This window comes from Emydura macquarii, unplaced genomic scaffold (genome assembly GCF_026122565.2).
Source record: "Emydura macquarii macquarii isolate MOO-44397 ecotype Brisbane River unplaced genomic scaffold, CSIRO-AGI_Emac_v2 contig_1568, whole genome shotgun sequence".
Lineage (NCBI taxonomy): Eukaryota > Metazoa > Chordata > Testudines > Chelidae > Emydura > Emydura macquarii.
Genome location: NW_027131705.1, coordinates 2,515,817 through 2,537,728, shown reverse-complemented (window position 1 = coordinate 2,537,728; position 21,912 = coordinate 2,515,817). Strand labels below are relative to the sequence as shown.

The following is a 21,912-nucleotide window of genomic DNA, read 5'->3' as shown; positions in this document are numbered from 1 at the left end:
TGCAAATCTGCATTTCTAGCTTGTGGCCTCTGAGAAAGGCTCTTTGTGACATCTACTCTTCAAATGGAAGCAAACGCTATGAGGCTCCAACAAAATGGCAAGAAAGTAAATTTCCCCCCAAAGTTGCATACTAAGGGCCGGATCAATGAAAGCTTTTACCAACTAGCACAATCTTGAGCCTATTCAGGGTAGTAAGGGACTACTCATAGGGACATAGACCTAGCAGGGACCTCCTGGGTCAACCAGTCCAGTCCTTGCTACTAAAGGGAACCCTGTCATAGAATCTTTTCCAGAAACTTAATACTGTGGGATTAAGCACTACTCCAGGTAGCATTTGCAGAATCAGATCCCATGTCTGCAACCTCAAGAAGTTCAGAGATGTTTCAGATAAGAATCCAGACTTCTGAAGATGTACTTAGACCATAGCTCCAGAGCGAGGCAGAAACTGTAAAGCAAGAAGGATTCTTTCTCCAAGAATCAGGCAGCACAGACACTACTGAAGAGGTTTATTCACGATACTGGGAAGTCTGATAAATCAGCTTCAACTTCATGCTGTTACAGTGGTCAATTATATACGCTTTCTTACCGATTACATAGTTTTAAATTCTTTATCTATTCACTTACAAATACAGACATTGTCCCATCTGGAGAGAACAACAGTAATAATGGTCGTTACATACATGCAGAGACACTTTTAATCACTCTACTTACATCAAGGATGCTAGGGCTACACTCGGGGTAAGGTTCAGGAAGAAGTGGGGGGGAGGGTCCTTACAGATAGGTGGCAAATGAGACAGAAATTCTAAAAGTAAATGTGCTGTTCTCATTAGAATTAGAATCACTAAGGACATCTGGCTTTCTGAGCCATCGGATGTTTCCACTAGCCATTGTCCTTGAGGCTCAGATATTTCTGTTAACCATTTCTATGAGTTTCAACCTACAACTTGTTAGCTGGAAACAACCTCAAGCCTTACAAAACCAAAATCCTGAATCTGAATGGTTTTGACTTTGGCTAATCGGAAATCATAGCTGCCCTGCTAACTTCACAATGGCCCAAGTCAAATCCTCAAGTCTAGACACTAACAAACTTTGAGGACCCATACGTAAATGTTGTAGCTTGGCCCCATCTATAATAGAAATCAGGTTCATTTTCAACTCTAGCATCCTGATATTCACTTACATTGGTGTAAATCAGGAATACATGTAATTATCCAAATTCTGATCTCAGATACTCCAGTGTAAATCTGCAGTAACACCACTGAAGTCATTGATGTAAAAAAAAAATTAAGGGAAAGATTAATCAAGCCCCAAAGGAGTAACCCTGGAGTAAGTTTGGGGTAAATGACAGGATCATTGGTCCTTTAACCTGATATTGAAACTTTTCAGTGGGTTTTTAAATGTTTAGGTGGAGGAAATAACTGATCAGTTCACCTTGTTCAGCTCTGAAATATATCATATGAAAAAAATAAGATGGAAAGGAAGCGTGATCTATACAGACAGAGTCGTGTTAAAAGAAATGGAATAAAAGTAGAAGATGCATGAACATAGATATTCTAGGCTGTGGTCCAGTTGCTAACTTCACTGCCAGGACTACTGTCCTGTGTGTTCCAGTCATTTCCATCAATAGTCAGCACATACTTTACCATTCACCCCCACATCTCTAAGTTCTTACATCCCATCACTCCAAGAAGGGATTTAAGTGTAAAATTTAAAAGAACAAAAAGTGTTTATGTTCTACCTTCCCTCCACCCCAAAAGAAATGTTAACACGCAGGTCTGCTCTGAAAAGTGGAACCTAAACAGGACATAAATGGATTGCTTATTCATTGTCTTACAATGACTCCAAAACAAATGGGTTGAATATTCAGGCAACAGGTCATTTTTTTCTATCTGCCCAGTGAGTAACCTTGGGACCTAAGAGACAAGCTGGTTTTTCTTATGTTTGTTTTTTCTTACTTTCTGTGATGTACAGCCATGCAGGCTATGCTCTGCCCTAAACAATATTTAGCCTCATGAATGGTTTTTACAGGGGAACCACATCTAACCTGCAAAGTCTATGCAATGAAAGAGAAATGCTCTGAACTATAAGGTCTGATTACCTATGGTAATTGTATTGGAGTCCCAGAGTTCATACGTGACGTGATAAAGGGTGGTCCAGTTGTATTCCCAGCTCTGCCACAGGCTTTCTGTGTCATTTTAGGCCAGCTGTCTAAGTACCTCAGATCCCCATGTACAAAATAGCACTTCCCTACCTCACAGGGGTGTGGGGACGGATATCTAGGTAGACATATCAAACAAGATTCACAAAAGATGCCAAAGCATCACAAACTGCATAGGACAGAAAGTAGGATGCAAGGCAGATTCATGCAAGTCTAGTGGAATGACCAAGGAGATCTGACCGAAAGAACCTCTCACGCTCATGGACCTTGGAAAGAGACAAGCCCTAGCCAAGTGTGTAGAGAAGGGACATATCTATCTAATAACCTGACTATTTTTCAGGATTTGTCAAAATCATACTTCTCACCAAGTCCAGAGTTCACAGAAAGATTTAAGGGTATCTCTTCCTATTTTGTCATCTTGAAGGAAATAGCCATTGGTAACAGACCACAGTTTGCCAGCTCTGAAGGCTTTTTGGCCTTACCTGTTGCAGTTTGACCTGTACTGAGTTAACAGTGACAGAAGGCTCATTTAAGAACTAGAGTTAGCTGGGGCTCAGTGGCTGATAAAAAAATATTTGGATTTTAATTGTCTGCAGCCTCTGTCCTTCTTTGAGCCCCCCTGCTAAGTCGCAGAGGTCAGTGAAGCCGTGATGCTGTGATCCTTAGCCTGTAAAACATCTGGTAGGTTTACAATTACTTAAATAGGTTGTAGACACGCTGAGAAGCTGTTTGTTACAGGTTCCTGGTTTAATGTGTTCTGGAGAATTGCAATTGAGGGCAAAGAGGGTAACAGATGGGAATTAGTGAGATAGGTAGGTGAAGTTCAAACAACTTCTCTGTTAACTCAACGACTCTTGAAAAGACATTGCCGTTCTTCTATCAGTTCAGAACTACGGAGGCAGCGGGAAGTCAGAATTCATTTGTCACTTCCTGGAAAGTCTGATAATCTGAGATGTATTAGGTTATTGCAAAACCATACTGATAGTGAACAGAACCCCATTGCCAGCAATTACTGTAAGTAGAAAACCTTTGACACTAACTAGTGTGCTGGCGAGCAACCGATGAGAATCTGCAGGCAGCAGCACTGCAGTGAATCAGCTCCTGCTGTATCAGGTCAAAAGTCATCAGATTTTGTTCAAATTAAAAAGATCAGATAATAGACATCACTCAGAAGGGAGGAAAAACTTCCTAGAATCCATGAGAGATAAAGCTGGTGTTGTCAATTACCAATGGAAAGTTCACTTATTTTCCAGTATATTTCTATTTATAAAATGATAAAGGTCAATGCAGAAAAACATCTAGTGCTGCCTAGTTCAACAGGAAAGATCTTTTGATTTGATGAGAACGTTGTGCTAAAGAAATAAGAATTTCACCGACTTCTAATTAATCTAGATGTTCCTTCGACCGATTTTAATGAGTTATGATATGCAAAGAGATGAAGCATGCCAATTATTTTTCTATAACGCCATAATCCTTTTACAGGCACTTCTTTCTGATGCATAATATCCACAGTCTGGTGCTAAAGAACAAATACCCAGTTTTGATTTGACAGGATCCCATGGGGGAAAACTAACTAAAAAAAATCTTGTCTTTCACAATAGTTGGATGAAGAATTACCACCACAGTAAAATCTTACATTAGATCAGTACAACATGTTCCATGTCCTCCTTCCTTTCCAGTTAATTTGATTCCAGCAGAAGCCATGGCAGATTATGGAACTGTGTAGGATGATTATTTCCTTCTTAGTGCTTGATTTCTAAAAAATAATAATTTAAAAAGCTGCATCAGCATAAAAACAAATTAGTAACATCTTGTATGGCAATATGATGATTTATATTATGGCAGTGACCAATGAGCCTCAACTGAGATGGTGGACCTCATTGTGCTAGGTGCTGTACTAGCACAGAGTAATACACAGTCCATGCCCCAATAAGCTTGCAGTCTAAATAGACAAGACAGACAAAAGATGAGAGGGGAAACAGAGGCACAGAGCAGTGAAGTGACTTTCCCAAGTCCTACAGTAGGTCTGTGGTAGAGATGGGAATAGAAACCAGGGGTGAAATCTTGGTCCCACTGAAGCCAAAGGGAGAGCAACTAGCTTTAATAGGTCCATAATTTTATCCTACATCTCCTGACTTCTAGTCCACTGGATTTGCTGCTAAATTCTTCTGACTGTTAGAGCAAATTGGATTTTCTGGGATAGAAATTATTTTGGAGCTTTTGGAAGAAAAAAAACATCCTAAATTGAGATGAAAAGCCAAATTAAAAAAAAAATCACAAAATGGAATTCTGAAAAAATGTTTAGATTTTTTTTTAATACTTATAAAATACAGTACATTACAAAACAAAATGTTTCATTCTGAAATGAAAAATCAAAACTTTTTATTCTGAAAATTTCAAAGTGGGCCAGTCACTTCAATGTGTCTGAAATAGTTTCTTCATTTTTTCTTCTAAACAAAATGTCATTTTAAGAGCTTATTTTGCAAAGAATTTTGGTTTTGTTAAAATGTCATTTTCTGATGGAAAACTGATTTGATGAAAACATTTTGACCAGCTCTACTATTTCTCCTGAACAGGGATGAGCAAATTGGTTGCTTTGATTCATATAAAACAAGAAGTTTCCTTCACCCCAAACTGAACCAAATCTTTAAGCAAAAAGTAGATGTGTTCATCTTTCCTTCTTTGTTTTTCATAACCTTCTGCGTCTTTGGGTTTCTATCTTTCGTACTACTCTGGCCCCCATTCATGGTAGTGTCTGCATACTCACAGCCTTTAATGTATTTATCCTCACTACATCCCTGTGAGGAAAGGCAGTGATATTGGCCCAATTTACAGATGGGGAAATGAGGCACAGAGAAGGGCTATGTGACCTACCCAAAGTCATACGGGTAGTTTGTGTCAGGAATAGGAAATTAATAGGAAACTAAGTCCCAGGAGAGTGCCCTAACCAATGGACTATTCTTCCTTATCCTTTTGACTAAAACAGATGTGTTGAAATATCATGAGAAAGAATATGATGCAGTATTTCCAGCACTAATGGAAGCAGGAGGTTTCAAGAATTTTGCATTTCACAACATTTCCAGGCCAATTTTACAAACCAAAGAATTTAGGACCATTACTGATAGTTAATATTTGAATAAATTCAAAGATAGGGGAGCCATTACACAACATCTAGGAAGAATCCAAACTTTGGAGTATTTATCTGAACCCCACTCAAAGTGTGTACTTTTTGAGAGTTTCTGAATCATTTAATGTTCTTATTAGCTGAGATCTTCTGTATTTGTAGATCCAGATTCACGACCACCGATTTATGCTGGAGTAAACCAACAGATTTACAGCTAGTTTTTTAAAAAAAATTGGGAGTCAAAAATTAGTTTCCTAACTCTGTCTTTCAATATGGAGCCGTGAAGCACCTGAACTACAACTCCCATGAACCACAGCAAATTTCCAAATTGACTTTTGGCTGACATTTTCAGTTTTCCAATGTTTACTTGTTGGAAAGTGATTTTTTTTCCCTCTACAGAGAGCAGACAGTTTTTGTGGGGGAAAATATGTTTTATTCTAAAACCTAAATTTTTCATCCAAAACCAGTTTGGATGGAAAAAATATTTTACCAGCTATATGAAATGCCTGCTTAAAGTTAAGCATGTGCCTAAGTGTGCTCCATTCAGAATGGACTCATAAATCAGGGTTCTCATCTAGAAATTCCTTGATTAAGCAGTATTTTCCTCAAGAGTGGGTTGACCACTCGAACTTGCAGTGTTTCTTTTGGCAGACATGTTCTTGTTATCCCTTGGCTAGCTGCAGTATAACGATCCACTTCCTATTCATGGGACTGCTTTGTGGCAGTTCAAAGTCAGTATCCTAAATTGGCAAAATGAGATAAAAAAGCAAGGCACTTCAGTAATGTACAGAAAGTAGTTTATTCCACGCTGGGTCATTTGACCTAGTGCTGCTGTCATTCTTCAATGTCATTAGCACAAAGGGTACACTGTTAGTCAAGGGGCCACGTGAGTGGAAGGTCCGCCTTACCCGCCTCTGTTACCGGAATTTCCGCCTCAATCGGGCTCCTGACTTCCGGCCCCGCCCACCGAGACCACGCCCCCTTGACCTTTAGGCCACGCCCCTTGACCTTTAGGCCACGCCCCCTTTTCCCCACCCCAACCCCTGAGGCCCCACCCCACCTGGTCACCTGACATCCAGACCCTCCTTGGGTTATGACATCCTGGTCAAGATGGACCAATGGGAGAGGGTTATCCTCCGAGAGTGGGATTGGTCCCAGAGGGGGACCTGACCGGAAGCGGGCATTGTGCATTACACGCCAAGAGCGGGGGTTGGGGTGTTTGAATTTGTGCCAAGAGCAGGGATTGGCCCAGAAAGGGCTGGGGGAGGAGCGTGGCGTCCCCATCCCCAAGGGGAGCGGGCTTAGGCCGTCCCAGAAGGGAAAGGTGCACCAATGGGGATGTTCGGACGACGGCGGCGCAGCCCCCGGAAGTTTTGGGGCCTTTAAAGCGTCTCGTTTTCGAGACAGCGTGGTTCACAGCTCGTGGAAAAAAACGCCGAGAGGGGAACATGGACGCCTTCACCACGCCCGTGAGGCCTCCGAAAATTGTTTTGGCTCCTCAGTTCTTGGCCCCCAGGCTTAGAAACCGCCACCTTAGCGACAGTTCCGAGGAGGAGAGCCCTGTGGCCCAGTCTTTGTTCGACACGCCGGAGACGCCCGACGAGCCTGACGGCCTCACGCTGTCCGTGCCCCTGGAGGAAGGCCGATTGCGGGAGCCGCCGGCAGGGGAGGCCGAAGGAAGAAACGAGCCGGAGGTAAAGGACCGAGCAGGGTTGGTGGGGGTTAGTAACCGAGCCGGGTACTGTAAATCTAAAAAGCCAAAGCCAAGCCGTAGAGACTTACAGCTATGTCTTTTTTCTGAAAAATCTCTCGACAGGTGAGCACAAACAACATTGCATCAGACAGCACAGATGAAGCAGCCTGTTTCTGCTCAACACCGAAAGAAACCGTTGCAGGGGATGATGGGTATACGGCGTTTAAGAGGAGTCTCGGCATGGAACTGGCTGAGCCTGTGCCACAGCGTCAGCGTAAAAAAGTCACGCGGGCTATTGTACGTGTTGCTGTTTCTGTTACCCTGAATTACTGTCTTAGTGAAAAACTTTCTGAAGATTGTGAGGGTTGCGTCATAGACGCTCCAGGCCAAAGGGACCACGACTGCGTGACTTGGGCTTCAGAGGATATAAACTGCAAGCTTCGGGACTTGTGTGCTGAACTATGTTTTGAAAGTCTGTTGAATTCTATTATAGGCATAAGTTATATTCTAGAGTGTCTGTGCTTAACTGCATAACATTTAAATAAGGCGGTGCAGTTGGTAAAGGCTGTACAATTTGCTCAAGACCCATGCGGTGTTCTTAAAGAAATGACCAAACCGGAGGATGCCTGTTTAGAGCGTTATATGAACCGTTTGGTCCGCACAAAAAGTTACAGAGTCTTACTTAGGAGGCAGGTTTTTTGTAATAAATCCAAAAGGATTAAGTTAGAGAATGGTGACGGGCTCTATACACAATAGCAGGCTTGCTAGCTGTAAATAAAAGTATTGAAAAGGGGTTTGTGACTATCTGTGTTTCTGTAAGATGACCTTTGTGGGCCTTATATGTACATAATAAATGTTTCAAAGTGGCAGCATGTTTTTAAAAATTAATAAAAAAAGGTTTTTGTGAGAACCAGCTATTGTGTCTTTGTCTATTGACAGCGAAAAGCTGTAATGTTTGTAGTAGAAGCCTGTGGGGAGGGGAAAAAAACCAAAGAAATCAGGAATGTTTGAGGCACGGGTTTGATTTACCATCCCACCCCATATGATAGTGAGCATTTTAAAATAAAAGCCTCAGGAATTGGTGGGTCATGACAGATTTAAAAAATAGTATATTAACAACAACCAAAATAAGAAATCACATACCTTTTATATTTTGAAAAACAATTGTTGTAATAACATTTTAAAAGCTATGACTGTTGTACAACCATTTTAATTTAAAAAACACCCCAAGCCATTCATTGCTATTTGCAGGGTCCTGCAGTTAGACAGTCACATTAAGGGGAGGGGGGAGGGCTTTTATGTATGGCCATTATTGTTTAATACTATAAGAAGGCCCCTACAAGAAAATTAAAAATTACCCCAGCAGGGCATGTTACAAAAAAGGGATATAGTGACTAAATCACCTTGCTAACTGGACTTTGAAAGACTCAGAATGATATAAAAGCCCCAACCTTAGATTTTTAAAATATTTTTCCTAACAGACACTATGTAAATGGGTGGACAAGTAGCCAGGCCTAAATAACAGGAAGCTTTGTTTCTGTGAATTTCTCCAGATAACCTCTGAGGGGATAGGTTATGGCATTCGTTGCTATTTGCAGGGTCCTGCAGTTAGACAGTCACATTAAGGGGGAGGGCTTTTATGTATGGCCATTATTGTTTAATACTATAAGAAGGCCCCTACAAGAAAATTAAAAATTACCCCAGCAATGCATGTTACAAAAAAGGGATATAGTGACTAAATCACCTTGCTAACTGGACTTTGAAAGACTCAGAATGATTAAAAAAAACCCAACCTTAGATTTTTAAAATAATTTTTCTAACAGACACTATGTAAACGGCTGGACAAGTAGCCCTGCCTAAATAACAGGAAGCTTTGTTTTTGTGAATTTCTCCAGATAACCTCTGAAGGGCATAGGTTATGACATTCCTGTGCAAGTTCCCACTATTGAAACTGCTGGACAAGTAGCCAGGCCTAAATAACAGAAAGGGCTATTGTGAATCGTCCTTCGAGTTTGTTATCTTTTCCTTCCAGATAACTTCTGAAGGGGAGGGGGGGGGGGGGATTATTATCTATTTTCCCACCACCGGAAGGTCTTGTTTTTAAAAACAATGTCAGTGGAAAATGTTTAGGTGAATGGTAATCCTTTAAGAAATAAACAGTGGGAGGGTATAATTGTATGCATTTGTACTTATTAATATTCATTTTGTAGATGTTTTGTAACCAAATAAGGGTCTCTGGGGGGCTAATGGTAATGTGTACATTTACATACTGCTATGGATAAAAGTTGTGTAAAGTAACCCCACCCTCTTTTCCTTGCAAACCCCCCAGGCGTGGAGGTGGAAAGAGCAAGCAATAAAGGTAACATGTTTGATTATTCTAACATATATATATTATATAATGTTGCTTTTTTGTTGTTCATGCTAGTCTTACTAAGAATGATAGGTGTCTTTATTGCAGTGTGATCTATTGATTATGGAATCCACCCCTTCAAGCAGCCTTTCATCAGAGGGAGGTAAAGCCCTCTATTTTAACTATATAATTGGTGGGGAGGGTTTAATAGTTTGCAGGGTATCATACTAACTCAAATTATGCCTGTCTTTCATTTAAAAGATGCAGATACAAATGTTCCAGCTTGCTTGCATCCTGTGGTAGAAGGTAAATTGTGCTTTATTTTTAAAAAGCTGGTTGATTTTATGTTTCTTGAGGGCTAGTTCTTGACTGGATGATTTTTACTCTAAGCACGTGGTATTGTGGTGGTGTTTTTAAAAAAGTTGGTTTATTAAGTTTGAGATGTTTTTAAAAAAAGGCTGTTTATTTATGTTTCTTGACTAGAGGTTGTTTAGTCTGATCACATGGCAATGTGTTTTAAAAAGCTGGTTTATTTTGTGAGCCAAGTTAAGCAGTGTGTTTTTTGAAAAGTATTTGGGAAGGTTTTTAGTGTGAACACGTGGAATTGGAAGGGACCCCAGGAGTTTATGTAACCCCCCCCCCCTCCTCTGCTCAGAGCAGGACAAACTGGAGATTAAAGGCAGGATCTCATGCATGCAAAGCATGTGTTTTACCACTGAGCTACCTTAAGGGGGAATGTGTTTTACAAAGTTGGTGTATTTTGTGAGCTATGTTAAGCAGTGTGTTTTTTGAAAAGTATTTGGGAAGATTTTTAGTGTGAACACGTGGAATTGGAAGGGACCCCAGGAGATTATGTAGCCCCCCTGCTCAGAGCAGGACAAATTGGAGATTGAACGCAGGATCTCATGCATGCAAAGCATGTGTTTTACCACTGAGCTACCTTAAGGGGGGGAATGTGTTTTAAAAAAGTTGGTTTATTTTGTGCAAGGGCTTGTTCTTGAAAAAAAGTATTTGGGGGGAGGGAGGGGGTTAAAGCTGCTTGCAGGAATTAGTCTTACCACAGGGTGGGGGTAGAGATACTTGTGGATTTTTTAAGGTATTTTAAGTTGTTGTGGGGTTAGAGATAAAGTATTTTGGAGGGTAATAGTATGAAAGGTTAAACTATTTTATAATAATTTTTTCTTTTTTTCTTTATAGTACGGTCAAAACCTGAAAAAACTTTAGACCTTAAAAGAAAAAGAAAAGAGGAAGATTCACCACTGTCAGAGCCTGACAGAGAGATGAAGTCCAGTAAATATATATATATATATATTTTAAATTTTATGTAGCCGGTGTGGTACAGTTACATTTTCTAATAAAATGTTATATTTGATGCTAAATTGGAACATTTTGTTTTCCTAATTAGGCAAGGCCCGCTTTCCTGACGTTGTTGTAGCTGAAGTTCCAAAGAACCAGAAATCTTCTCCAAGGCCGGCTCAAAACAGCAAACGCGCCCAGATGAAGCAACAGGAAAGTCCCGAGCTCAGATATGTCAAGCCCAAGGACTCTGGTAAAAAACACCACCACACCTCCAGTTTCTCAGCGGACAACACCACACCAAGCCCTGAGACAGCTGTGAGCGAAAACACACGCATTCACAAACCCGGAGCACTCGCTCTAGGGGTTGTGAATCAAAAACCAAGGGCTGAAAGCTCCTATGAGGCTGAGGTATTGGAGAAATATTGCAAACCAGGCCCCCGCCTCGATATGTCTGATGCAGTTCTTAGTTATTCTAAAGAACTATGGGGAAAATATGACGCTTCATTCAGAGCGCACTTGGACGCCCGTAACGCTTCATTCAGAGCGCACTTGGACGCCCGTGACGCTTCATTCAGAGCGCACTTGAACGCCCGTGACGCTTCATTCAGAGCGCAATTGACTTCAATGAGAGAGGATATGGGCGAATATCACACTTCGTTCAGAGAGCTGATGAGCGCAGTATTTTCCAGAAACCCTGTAAATGATGCAAAAGCTCTTAATAAATACACTGAAAAATATTTCAGTTTTCCAGAGGGTGGTTCTGAAACCGCACAATTGGTCACGATAAGGGGTACTCGACTGTTAAAGTGTAACCAAAAAGGGGGACACCATTTGAGGGGTAGACGGATGGCTGCCAAAAAGTTACGGGCCAGGGTTATTGCAAAAATTTTAAAAAAGGCTATAAAGGTGATGAGAAGTAAAAAAAAAAAAGAAATGCCCCCTAGCGAAGATTTTCAAACTGGAGCATCTGAGAACGGGGAGGTGGAAACCGGGTCTCTAGGTGGGACCCCAGCTGCTCCCTTGGAGCCTGAGAACGGGGAGGTGGAAACCGGCTCTCTAGGGGGGTCCCCAGCTGCTCTCTTGGAGCCTGACGTAGAAGATGACCCCGTAGAGGAACCACCAAATGACCCAAACCCCGATGTGTATATGGAGCGGGTGAGAAGCTGGCAAAGGGAATCACCTAGATTTAGGGGTACGGTGTATAATGAGGAATTTCGTTTTGTCAATCTTGAGCGAATCAATTCAGCTGAGCAGGTCATTGAAGCCGTGCACAGGGGGATACAGATGGTTCTCGATGATATTAACGTCAGGATAGGCCCGGACGATTATGTTCAGTTACGTTTAGACGGTTGTACTTTAAACAATCCTTTGTTTTCGGTCAGAAGAAATAGGGATGTCCTGTCTGCTGAGGATTTCTTAAATCAGGCCTCTAAACTGTTGCAGAGCAACAGAGAGGTTCACATCGACGGGACTCTACGCCTCGTTGTGACGGTTGTGAAAAACATGGGCGGGGGCGCCCATAGGGTTTTAAATTCTATCCTCAACAGTCAAATCATCCATAAAAAGAGACAGTGTTTAGTGGACTTGGCTTACACCGGTACCAATTTGTGTTTTGCGGGCGGGCTCTTGGCCGTCATGTCTGACCCGCAAAAACCTACAGATGCAGAATTGTTAGACGGCGCGAGAAAGTTGCATGAAAAACTGGGTTGGTCGGAGCAAAAAAAGGGTGGGACATGTTGATGAGGGTCATGGCGGAGCTAAATGTGTCATCTACCATCATGGGCAACGTGACCAACAGGGGTCTTTTGGAAAGCCTGAAAACTGCAGCCGTGGTTAATCAGAATCCTTTTTTGCCTCCTAAAAAACGAAAACTGGCTAAAAGCTCTGAATGGCTCAGTGTGTAATGTTTTTTTCATGCTCTAAATGGTGTATTTTTGCTTTAAATAAAAAGGCATGTGTTTTTTACGATTTAATATCTGTGTGTGCTTTTTAAAAAAAAAACCAAACATCATTTTGTTTTTTTAAAAACCCCTCGCTAGGGGCGCTTTATTAAGAAACATGACTATAAAAGTCATTACAAGATACACATGTCTGGGCATGTTGAAACATGTTTTGGGCATGCCCGGGCTTGCCCAAGAATTTACTTTTTATACTTCTTACAAAATTCACCACTATCCGGTCGTTTTGCACTACGTCGTTAGAATATAATTTTAAAATCTGGTCAAAAGGTAAACCCTTGCTACGGTGGTGTAAAAAAACCACGCAGTGGTAGCCACAGGCGACGGAGCGGGGGTCTTGTAATTGTCTAGTGTGAAATGCGATGTCGGCGGCATTTTTGTTTAAAAATTTCATGATGCTTCTAGGAAACAACACGCTGTCCGGGGGGTGTCCGTATGAGCCAAAAAACTCTCCGCGGTCGCCCTCCGCCAGGTACAAGGCGAGCCAGTGTTCACCCGGTTGGTTGTGCGGATGCGTGTTGACCACCAAACCCAGGGGTCTCCGAGACAGCCTGCCGCCGGGGAGCCAATCGCTAGGGAACACATCTAAGAAACCCTCTTTCGTGTCAGGGTCCGCTGATAAGACACACAAGAGCTGCACGGTGTCCATGTTCACATGTAGTCAAACAGAACATTTCTTCTCTGATTTATCTCTATGACGTTGTCAAAAACCCCATACACGATCATATTGATGGTGGCCGTCAAAGCCTTCGCAAAACGTATTTCTGCTCTCAGGTTCCCGGTTTTAATCAGGGAATAGTGGTCGGCGCACTCCTGGTCGGGAGACAGGTCAAAGGCAAACAGCGTGTAACCCTGTGCAAATTCCACACGGTCAATGAGCAGCGCGCGATCTTTCATGTGTTTACCGGCCGTCTGTACCAGATTCATGTACTCCCTCACGCAGCGCCCGGCCTCAAAGTCCGGTTGCAAGGGCTTAGTGGGTATCTGTTCACCATCCACATACAACGCCACGAGATTAATATCATAATGTTTAAAGTGAAAGGGGTTTTTAGCATAATTACCACTGAAGGCATCGTTATCCACAAACCCCAGAATAAGCGTTTTGGGCAGCTGTCCCAAAAACAGGTTCTCCTGGTTACTGACCCTGCTGCCTGCGGGGATGCTAAACACTTTCATTCCCACACGGTCCACAGGGTATTTAGCATTAGCGGTAAGCAGGGCCTCAGCGTGCCCCAAACGGACGCCTGGGGCCACCCGTACTTTCTTCACAAAAAGGGACGCTGAGATGATGCGCAGCTTATAGCCTTCAGCCGCATCCCCCATCAAGCAAAAGGCATCTTTACAGCGTGTCAGTTTAATTTTCACGTCCACGCCGTTCAACAAAAGTTTTTCTTGAAAAAACAGGTCGCTGTGCAGATGGCCCAACAGCTCTATCGTCCTGCTCTGGGCTGTCAAATTTGACCTCTTGACAAACCCTAGATTCTCGCCGTCCCGTGCCACGTCTTCGTGTTGTCCGGGGGTATCTTTGAAAAACAGGCCGGCGGAAAATTGCGTGGCGAGAGTGTCGTCGCTGTAATTTAGCACGGCTTCTATAAAGGCCCTGTAAGGGTAACAGTTGTTGCTTTGACTTATGAGGCGGTCTCCCAGCGTGACATTCAGCTGGCTGAAAATAGACGCCACAGGATAATTCACCAGCCCCACCGCGGCGTCCCGGGCGAGGGCTGTTCCATCTCCTTTTACGATCTTGCAACAGAGGTACAGAAGCGTGTTGTTTAAATCCATATAATCTATGCCGTTCCCAGCTATAAAGAAGTCGAGGGGGGATGCCTCCGTAATGGCCGATAGCGGTGGCACCTCGATGTAGATGCTTTTCTCGATGCTGGTCTGGGTGGGGGCTATTTGGAACAAGTCTTGTTCGGATTTGGCACATTCATCAGACCCACAGTGAACGAAAGCCATGGTGATTAAAATATGTCTTTTTTACCAGGTGCTGGGCGTCTCCTACGCTTACCCTTGGTCTTTCGCTTATGATGGCCCCTGTGCGTCACGGCCTTTCTTTTAAAGGGCTTCGGTGGTCCCGTGTGTCGTTGGTGTGAAGTGCTCCTCTTTCTCCTTTTAATGTACAACAATCCCGACCCCTCCTGCTCGGGAGGGTTCCCCTCCTTCTCCAGAACAGCCCGGGTGACGTTGCCTACCATGTCTCTAGCTATGTTTTGAGCGGCGGTTTTGACGTGGGGTTGAATGATCTCTAGCCCCCTCTTCAAAAGCGGTACGGCTTTTCTGAAGAGGCTATGGAATATTTCACCCACTCCTGCCCCGTACATCACGGGGGACCCGTGATAACTGGGAAGGGCACATCCAGCCTGGGCTTTGTAATAGTTGCTGTAGACGACCGGGTCGCCATAATTTTTTAGGATTACCACAATGTTTTGTTTTGTTTTTTAGAAGCCTCGCTCTCTCCGGGGTCGCAGGTGCAGTTTGACGATCACCTTACCAGAGCGAAATGAGACATATTTGTTCTGGTCTGTCTTTATTTCAACGGTGATGGTGTCGATGTGGTGTTTACTGACAGGAACGTAGTGTGGTTTATCGTAGGTGATGGTGACAAACTCGTTGTTTGTTCCTCGGACGGGCACGCAGCGTAACAGTGGAACGGAAAAGTCCCCCACAAACTGATGTTCCACGATGTCCGTGTACAAATATAAAGAGTTAAAACCCCCTATGATGTCTGCCGAGAAAAGGATTTTATTAACACGGCTCTTGGGGTACAAACCAAGAATATTAGCCAACTCTCCGACCGTGGAAAACATATAAGCTTCATCAGCGGCCTTAAGTCTAACTTTTCTACGCACGGGGTCATAGTTCAGCACCATCTCGGGTGCCCCTGGTTGACTAGCCACAGTGCTGTTCATATGTTCCAGTAATTCGAGCAGGGATAAGTAATAACCTCGTCGTAGGACGAAATTCCATTTTTTATCTCCATAGGTGATTTCGAAAGGCGTGGCATCGTTGATGATGTTCCAGCTGTGTGGGTACTGTATTTCCACTAACCCGACCTCCGAGGCCCCCGGGAGATCCAAGGATTTAATTAGTTGTACAGTAAAGTTCAAGTTGGTGTTTTGGGGAAAAACCCCAGAGCTGGCGTTGCTAGGTAAAGTAATGTAAAAGCCTCCGTCGCTCATTTTCTTTCCCCCCCTCCCACTCTTTTACAGGCGTCTAAACGTCGCAGAGTTGAGAAGCTTCCACCCAGCTGTTAAACTTCGCGGGCCACCCCAACCGTTTCACCAACAGCTGCTTTTTTCTCCCTTTTCCTTTCTCCGCTAGAACTTTTTCAATCCTGTAAACCCTGTCCCGTTTGGGGTTCACTTTTTGTAATTCTTCGGGGTAAAAAGATCCAACAACTGCCTCGCCCGCGTAATCTTTTAATCGATATACAGGCCTCTGTCCCCTCGTTAAGGTTTCAGTCACTATGAATATCTCATCGGTAAACGTTTGTTCATAACCTTTTTCAAAAGCACCTTTGGTTTTAGATAGTCTCACGTGATCACCCTTTCTAAAAAGGGCAACAACCGGTTTTACTTCTAAACCGTCTCCGTATACCGTTTTCCACACTTTCAGAGAATTAGAGGGGTTCACGTCGATGGGTCTGGCACGTATGGTTCTGTGAAAGCTCCGGTTGTAACTCTTTATAAACTCGGGTAACGCTTCGATGTAGCGAAAGGTGTTGCGGGAGGTAAAATATCTCCACATCCTAGATTTTAAAGTTCTGTTAAATCTCTCCACAACACCAGCTTTGACTTCGTTATTAGTAACAAAATGGCAAACGCCATGCCGCTTTAACAAACCGCTTAAAGGTTTGTTTAAAAATTCTTTTCCCTGATCGGTTTGTAATTTCTGAGGCACACGCCCTTGGCTAAAAATAGCTTTAAAGGCCTCGGTCACTTCGCCACCAGTCTTCTTTTTGAGGCCTAAGGCCCATGCGTATTTGGATAAAATGTCTATCACTGTTAAGATGTACTTAAAACCGCTGTTGTGTTTGGCAAACCTTTGCATATCCACCAAATCTGCCTGCCATTGCGCGTCCACGTCGGAAACGACCGTCTTGTTTCTTTTAAAACGTATTCGGGCCGGTTTGTGTAAAGCGTAAGCATCCTGGTCCGAAAGCCAGGCTTTTACCGCACCCCCGCTCAAAATTTTACTATGCTTTTTGGCCACTTGAAAAAGAGAGTTCACCCCCTCCAAAGCTCCCAATTTCCCCAGGGGTGTAATATATTTGCTTTAAAAGAGCTGCCTGCGTTGACATGGCTGTCGCGCATAACACAAGTATGAAAAGACACAGTTATGCTGACAATCTTTATTAACAGCCTGGTTTAACACACACCCCTTTCTACATCTGCTTCCCTCTCAGGTTGGTGTAACACACGTGCAAAAACAGCTGACGCATGGTTGATTTACTCCCTCAGGACTATCGATGTGTAAGTTCTCAAAGACCTGTAAAAAGGCATCGTCAGCCTGTCGAGAGATTTTTCAAAAAAAGAATAGCTGTAAGTCTCTACGGCTTGGCTTTGGCTTTTTAGATTTACAGCACCCGGCTCGGCTACTAACCCCCCCCCCCCCCCCCCCCCCCACCAGCCCTGCTCGGTCCTTTACCTGCGGCTCGTTTCTTCCTTCGGCATGCCCCGCCGGCGCCTCCCGCAATCGGCCTTCCTCCAGGGGCACAGACAGCATGAGGCCGTCAGGCTCGTCGGGCGTCTCCGGCGTGTCGAACAAAGGCTGGGCCACAGGGCTCTCCTCCTCGGAACTGTCGCTAAGGTGGCGGTTTCTAAGCCTGGGGGCCAAGAACTGAGGAGCCAAAACAATTTTCGGAGGCCTCATGGGCGTGGTGAAGGCGTCCATGTTCCCCTCTCGGTGTTTTTTTCCACGAGCTGTGAACCACGCTGTCTCGAAAACGAGACGCTTTAAAGGCCCCAAAACTTCCGGGGGCTGCGCCGCCATTGTCCGAACATCCCCATTGGTGCACCTTTCCCTTCTGGGATGGCCTAAGCCCGCTCCCCTTGGGGATGGGGACGCCACGCTCCTCTCCCAGCCCTTTCTGGGCCAATCTCTGCTCTTGGCACAAATTCAAACACCCCAACCCCCGCTCTTGGCGTGTAATGCACAATGCCTGCTTCCGGTCAGGTCCCCCTCTGGGACCAATCCCGCTCTCGGAGGATAACCCTCTCCAATTGGTCCATCTTGACCAGGACGTCATAACCCAAGGAGGGCCTGGATGTCAGGTGACCAGGTGGGGTGGGGCCTCGGGGGTGGAGGAGTGGGGGGAAAGGGGGCGTGGCCTAAAGGTCAAGGGGGTGTGGTCTCGGTGGGGCGGGGCCGAAAGTCGGGAGCCCGATTGAGGCGGAAATTCCGGTAACAGAGGCAGGTAAGGCGGACCTTCCAGTCACGTGGCCCCTTGACTGACAGTGTACCCTTTGTTCTACTAATGTCCTCATTTTTACTGCCTGTCTCTAGTGCCAGATGCTGATCACTTTTGACAGACTGTTCCTCATTCCTTCACTTTCAGAGCTGATTGAAATCTGCCTCTTCTTGAAAACAGGGCAACTGTAGCCACGTCTGTCCATTGCAGAGAAATCCAAGCAAGTTTTCAGCTTCAGGGAGCTGCTGGAGGGAAGCACCAGCAAAGTGGCAGTCATAAAGATGTGAAATACAGGATGAAAAAAACCGTCATGGCTTGTCTGGAAATTCCCCGGCAGTAATCACCCAAATGGCACCCTTCTTGTAGCAAAGAGAAAACTGTACAAGGTGATTTCCCCAGAATAATAAAGCCTTCTCTCTAGTCACTGAACAAGCTAATTTTCAGTCTACTGTAGCTGAAATGTGACATAATTTACTCTTCCGATGTGGGTTAAAACATCCTGGCCATAAACAACAACATATTCCAAATTAGATCTGCCAGTGGTGGAGGATCAGGTCCATCCTTATGGTATAGCTACTATAGGATGGCAAAGACAGCTGATTCGTGCTGATGCCTTGAGTCCCACTAGCTATACAATATTTATGAGCTGAGCAGGGAGAAGGTGAACAGACTCTAAACACACAGCATCTATTTAAATCTGTTGCAAAGAAGTTTCATAGCACTTCATTGATGTTTCACCTTGTGACAATGTGTGCAGATAATTCATCAGCAACACTCCTAAAGGGTGGAGAGATGCTCAGGGAATACAGGGACAGACGCTCTAGCCAGTTTACTTCACTTATGTGCCACCTAATCCTTTTCCAGCTGCAAATGCCCAACAAAGAATTCCCTTGCAATAGCACTGATTTCGCCACAACAAAGCTCCGATTTAGCTCTCAGAAAGACACTAAGGCTGGTTTGTAGTGAGTAGAGGCACTTTGCTCAGTTAGGAGCCACCTAAAACTAGGGCCTGGTCTACACTGCCAGCGAAATTCGGCAGCTGTCAACGGGAGATATACAAGCTACGTAGAGTAGCTTGCGTATCTCCCGTCAACTTCCTTACTCCTCCTTACTGCGGCGTCCCCACTACGCAACGCCAACAGGAAATGCCCTCCCGTCAACAAAGCATTACTCTTTTTGTGGAGGTGAATTAGTGGCGTCAACTTCCAGATCGACTGAGCGGGTCTCCACTGCCGCTCAATTGATCCTGCAGAATCGATCCAGCGTCTCCGACAGCGCCGCCATCAATATAGACATACCCTAGGCCTCAAAAGATCCAGTATTTGCACATACACTGTAGCAGCACCTCTTTGAATCTACGATCTTGTGCTCCAGAATCTGAGCTTTTAAAAAAATAAAAGTCAAAGTGTGAGGGTTGTTAAGAACATCTCAAAAATGTGAACCAAAACTAATCATTGAAAAAGTGAGTTTGCAAAGAGCCTGGATCCAGAGGTTTGAGAGGTGTGAACGACAACATTCATGTCATTAAAGTGTTACCTCAGATGATGCCCAGTATTGATAGTTTAAATGACAAGGCTGTTAACCATTTCAATCCTCATGTAGAAGGGAGAGGGAACATCAGAGCTGCAAAATTTACCGTGAGCAAAGTCTCATTTTGGTTACCCAACTAGGTGTGGTTTGGGGAGAAAGCTGGTCAGAAAATGGTATTTCCAACCCCAGGGAAATTCCGATATTTCAAAAAATAAAATTAAAAAAATCTGCAAATCATTACAAAAAGTTAGATAGTGATAGACTCAAGCAGCTCAATCTATTTAGCTTAACAGAGATAGCTAAAGGGTGGTTTGATTACTGTCTATAAGTAACTACATGGGTGACACATTTAATAGTGGGATCTCCAGTCTTTCAGAGAAAGTTGAAGCTAGACAAATTCAGACTGGAAATAAGTTGTACATTTTTAACAGTGGGAGTAATTAACCATTGGAACAACTTGCCAAGGGTCATGATAGATTCTTCATCACTGGCAATTTTTATATCAAGATTGATGCACTAAAATATATTATCTAGGAATTATTTTGAGGAATTTTCTATGGTCGGTGTTATAAAGGCGGTCAGACTAGATGGTCCCTTCTGGCCTTGGAATCTAAGAAAATAGCAGTTTCCAGTTGAAAACCGTTCCATCTAAAAGCTTTTGACCAGCTCTATTTTGGAGATATCACCACTTATTTGTTTTCCCCAATCAAGAATGAACCTGGTCCAGAGACCACAGCAGAATCCAGGGGTATATTGAAGCCCACCAATGGGGAGCCCAGTGTTGCTCAGATCTTCGTCATCATATTTTGAACAGCTGCACGATATACAGTGAACAGCATCTCAGTAGGGTAAAGCCAATTTTGTGAGGAGAGCTTGGAAGAATATTACCACCTTTATTTTCCCCAGCATGACCCCGGCCTAAAGTCACTATTGTTGGGGCCTGCAATCTTTCATATGGGATGATATGGCAGCTGGGCAAAGATTAGCTTCATCAATCAGCTTTTAATCAGGAAACAGAAAAAAAATACCAAGTCTCTTAAGTAATTAACCAGAATAGCATGAATTGTGTTAATTATGATTACAACTGAATATACAATTAGATTAATACATTCATAAATTTTAAAGCTAGAAAGCACCATTATGATCAGTTAACCTGACCTCCTATATAACACAGGCCATAGAAATTCACCCAGCCATTCTTGCATTTAACAGGTTGTTACCTGAAGTAGAGCATATCTTTTAGAAAGACACTCACTGTTGATTTAAATCCCAAATGAAGAATTTGCCACACTACTTCGTAATCTGTTCCAATGATTAATTACCCTCATTGCTCAAAATGTGTAATTTATTTCCAGTTTTCATGATGGTTAGTCATATAAGCATGATTTCAAATTGTATACTTGATTGTAATTCACCCTGACTAAGCTAGTTAAACACATTGCATGTTTTTATTCCCTGACTGGGTAATTTACTGAAATAGTCATCTCTGCATGAATTGTAAATTTCACAATCAAATATACAATTCAAAATTCAATATTTCATCTTAAAATGATAATTTTTGCAAGTATTTAAACTGAAAAAACTCTAGTCCTCAAATGTCTGTAGAAAGCAAATGCACAAGGGTCAGAAATATGGTATGTCAAAATTTACTGGAACATTCCCCCATATCTATTTACTCAAGGGTGCCAGTAGGTTATTTACATCTTTAAATTCTATGGGCCAGATTATGTTAATACTTATAATTCTATTCTTTGCAAGCACGCCCACTGCAAGTACACCCACCGCTCTAGAAAACTGCAAAAAGATGGTGGAATTTACCTCTGAGATTCCATGCAAGAAAAGAAATCACCATACTTGCTAAACCTAAACATTGCTGCTTTTTCAATGGAAAATTCTGTATTATCTGAATATCTTGAAAGATTGCAGTCTTTCTGCTCAGAGCTGATTTCCAGAAGGAACTTTGCTGCATTGTGTACAGATTAAGCTAGCTGACAGTTTCTACACAGCATGAATTTTATATGAGTTTTAAATTCACAGACTTAATTATTTTAAACTACATCATGGATAGGTCAAAGCGGTGCCCTAGCCTGCTCAGTATTACACAAGCACCTTCCGCCCTCCTATTTTGGAAATTAATTGATATAAAAAAGTCAGTTGTCTGTTCTAATGAAATTCCACCATAATCTATTTTAAAGTCAAAGGCACAGCAAGTTGGGAAGCATCATCCAGCTTTAATATCAAAGTTTCCTTTATAAGAGCTGCTGGGGGCAGCATAATACAATACATGGTGTTTTTCAGAGCTGAGTACTGTATTGTGAATACTCTGGTACTGTGCTGAAAGGGATCACAGGAATAACTGGGTGGGAGGTGCATAGCACGGAAACTGG

General features: G+C 43.2%; 2 protein-coding genes across 2 annotated transcripts; one reads left to right on the top strand and one right to left on the bottom strand.

Moving 5' to 3' along the window:
• Positions 1 to 9,423: 9,423 nt before the first annotated feature.
• On the top strand, positions 9,424 to 12,568 carry LOC137157799 (uncharacterized). Its single transcript, XM_067555209.1, has 4 exons — positions 9,424 to 9,488; positions 9,587 to 9,631; positions 10,523 to 10,615; positions 10,731 to 12,568. The coding sequence occupies exons 1-4, from the start codon at positions 9,449 to 9,451 to the stop codon at positions 12,362 to 12,364; spliced, it is 1,812 nt and encodes a 603-aa protein (XP_067411310.1). The 5' UTR covers positions 9,424 to 9,448; the 3' UTR covers positions 12,365 to 12,568.
• A 665-nt stretch (positions 12,569 to 13,233) lies between these two features.
• On the bottom strand, positions 13,234 to 14,541 carry LOC137157801 (uncharacterized protein F54H12.2-like). The gene has a single exon (XM_067555210.1). It carries the CDS (start codon positions 14,539 to 14,541, stop codon positions 13,234 to 13,236), a length of 1,308 nt encoding a protein of 435 aa, XP_067411311.1.
• Between the last annotated feature and the right edge of the window lie 7,371 nt (positions 14,542 to 21,912).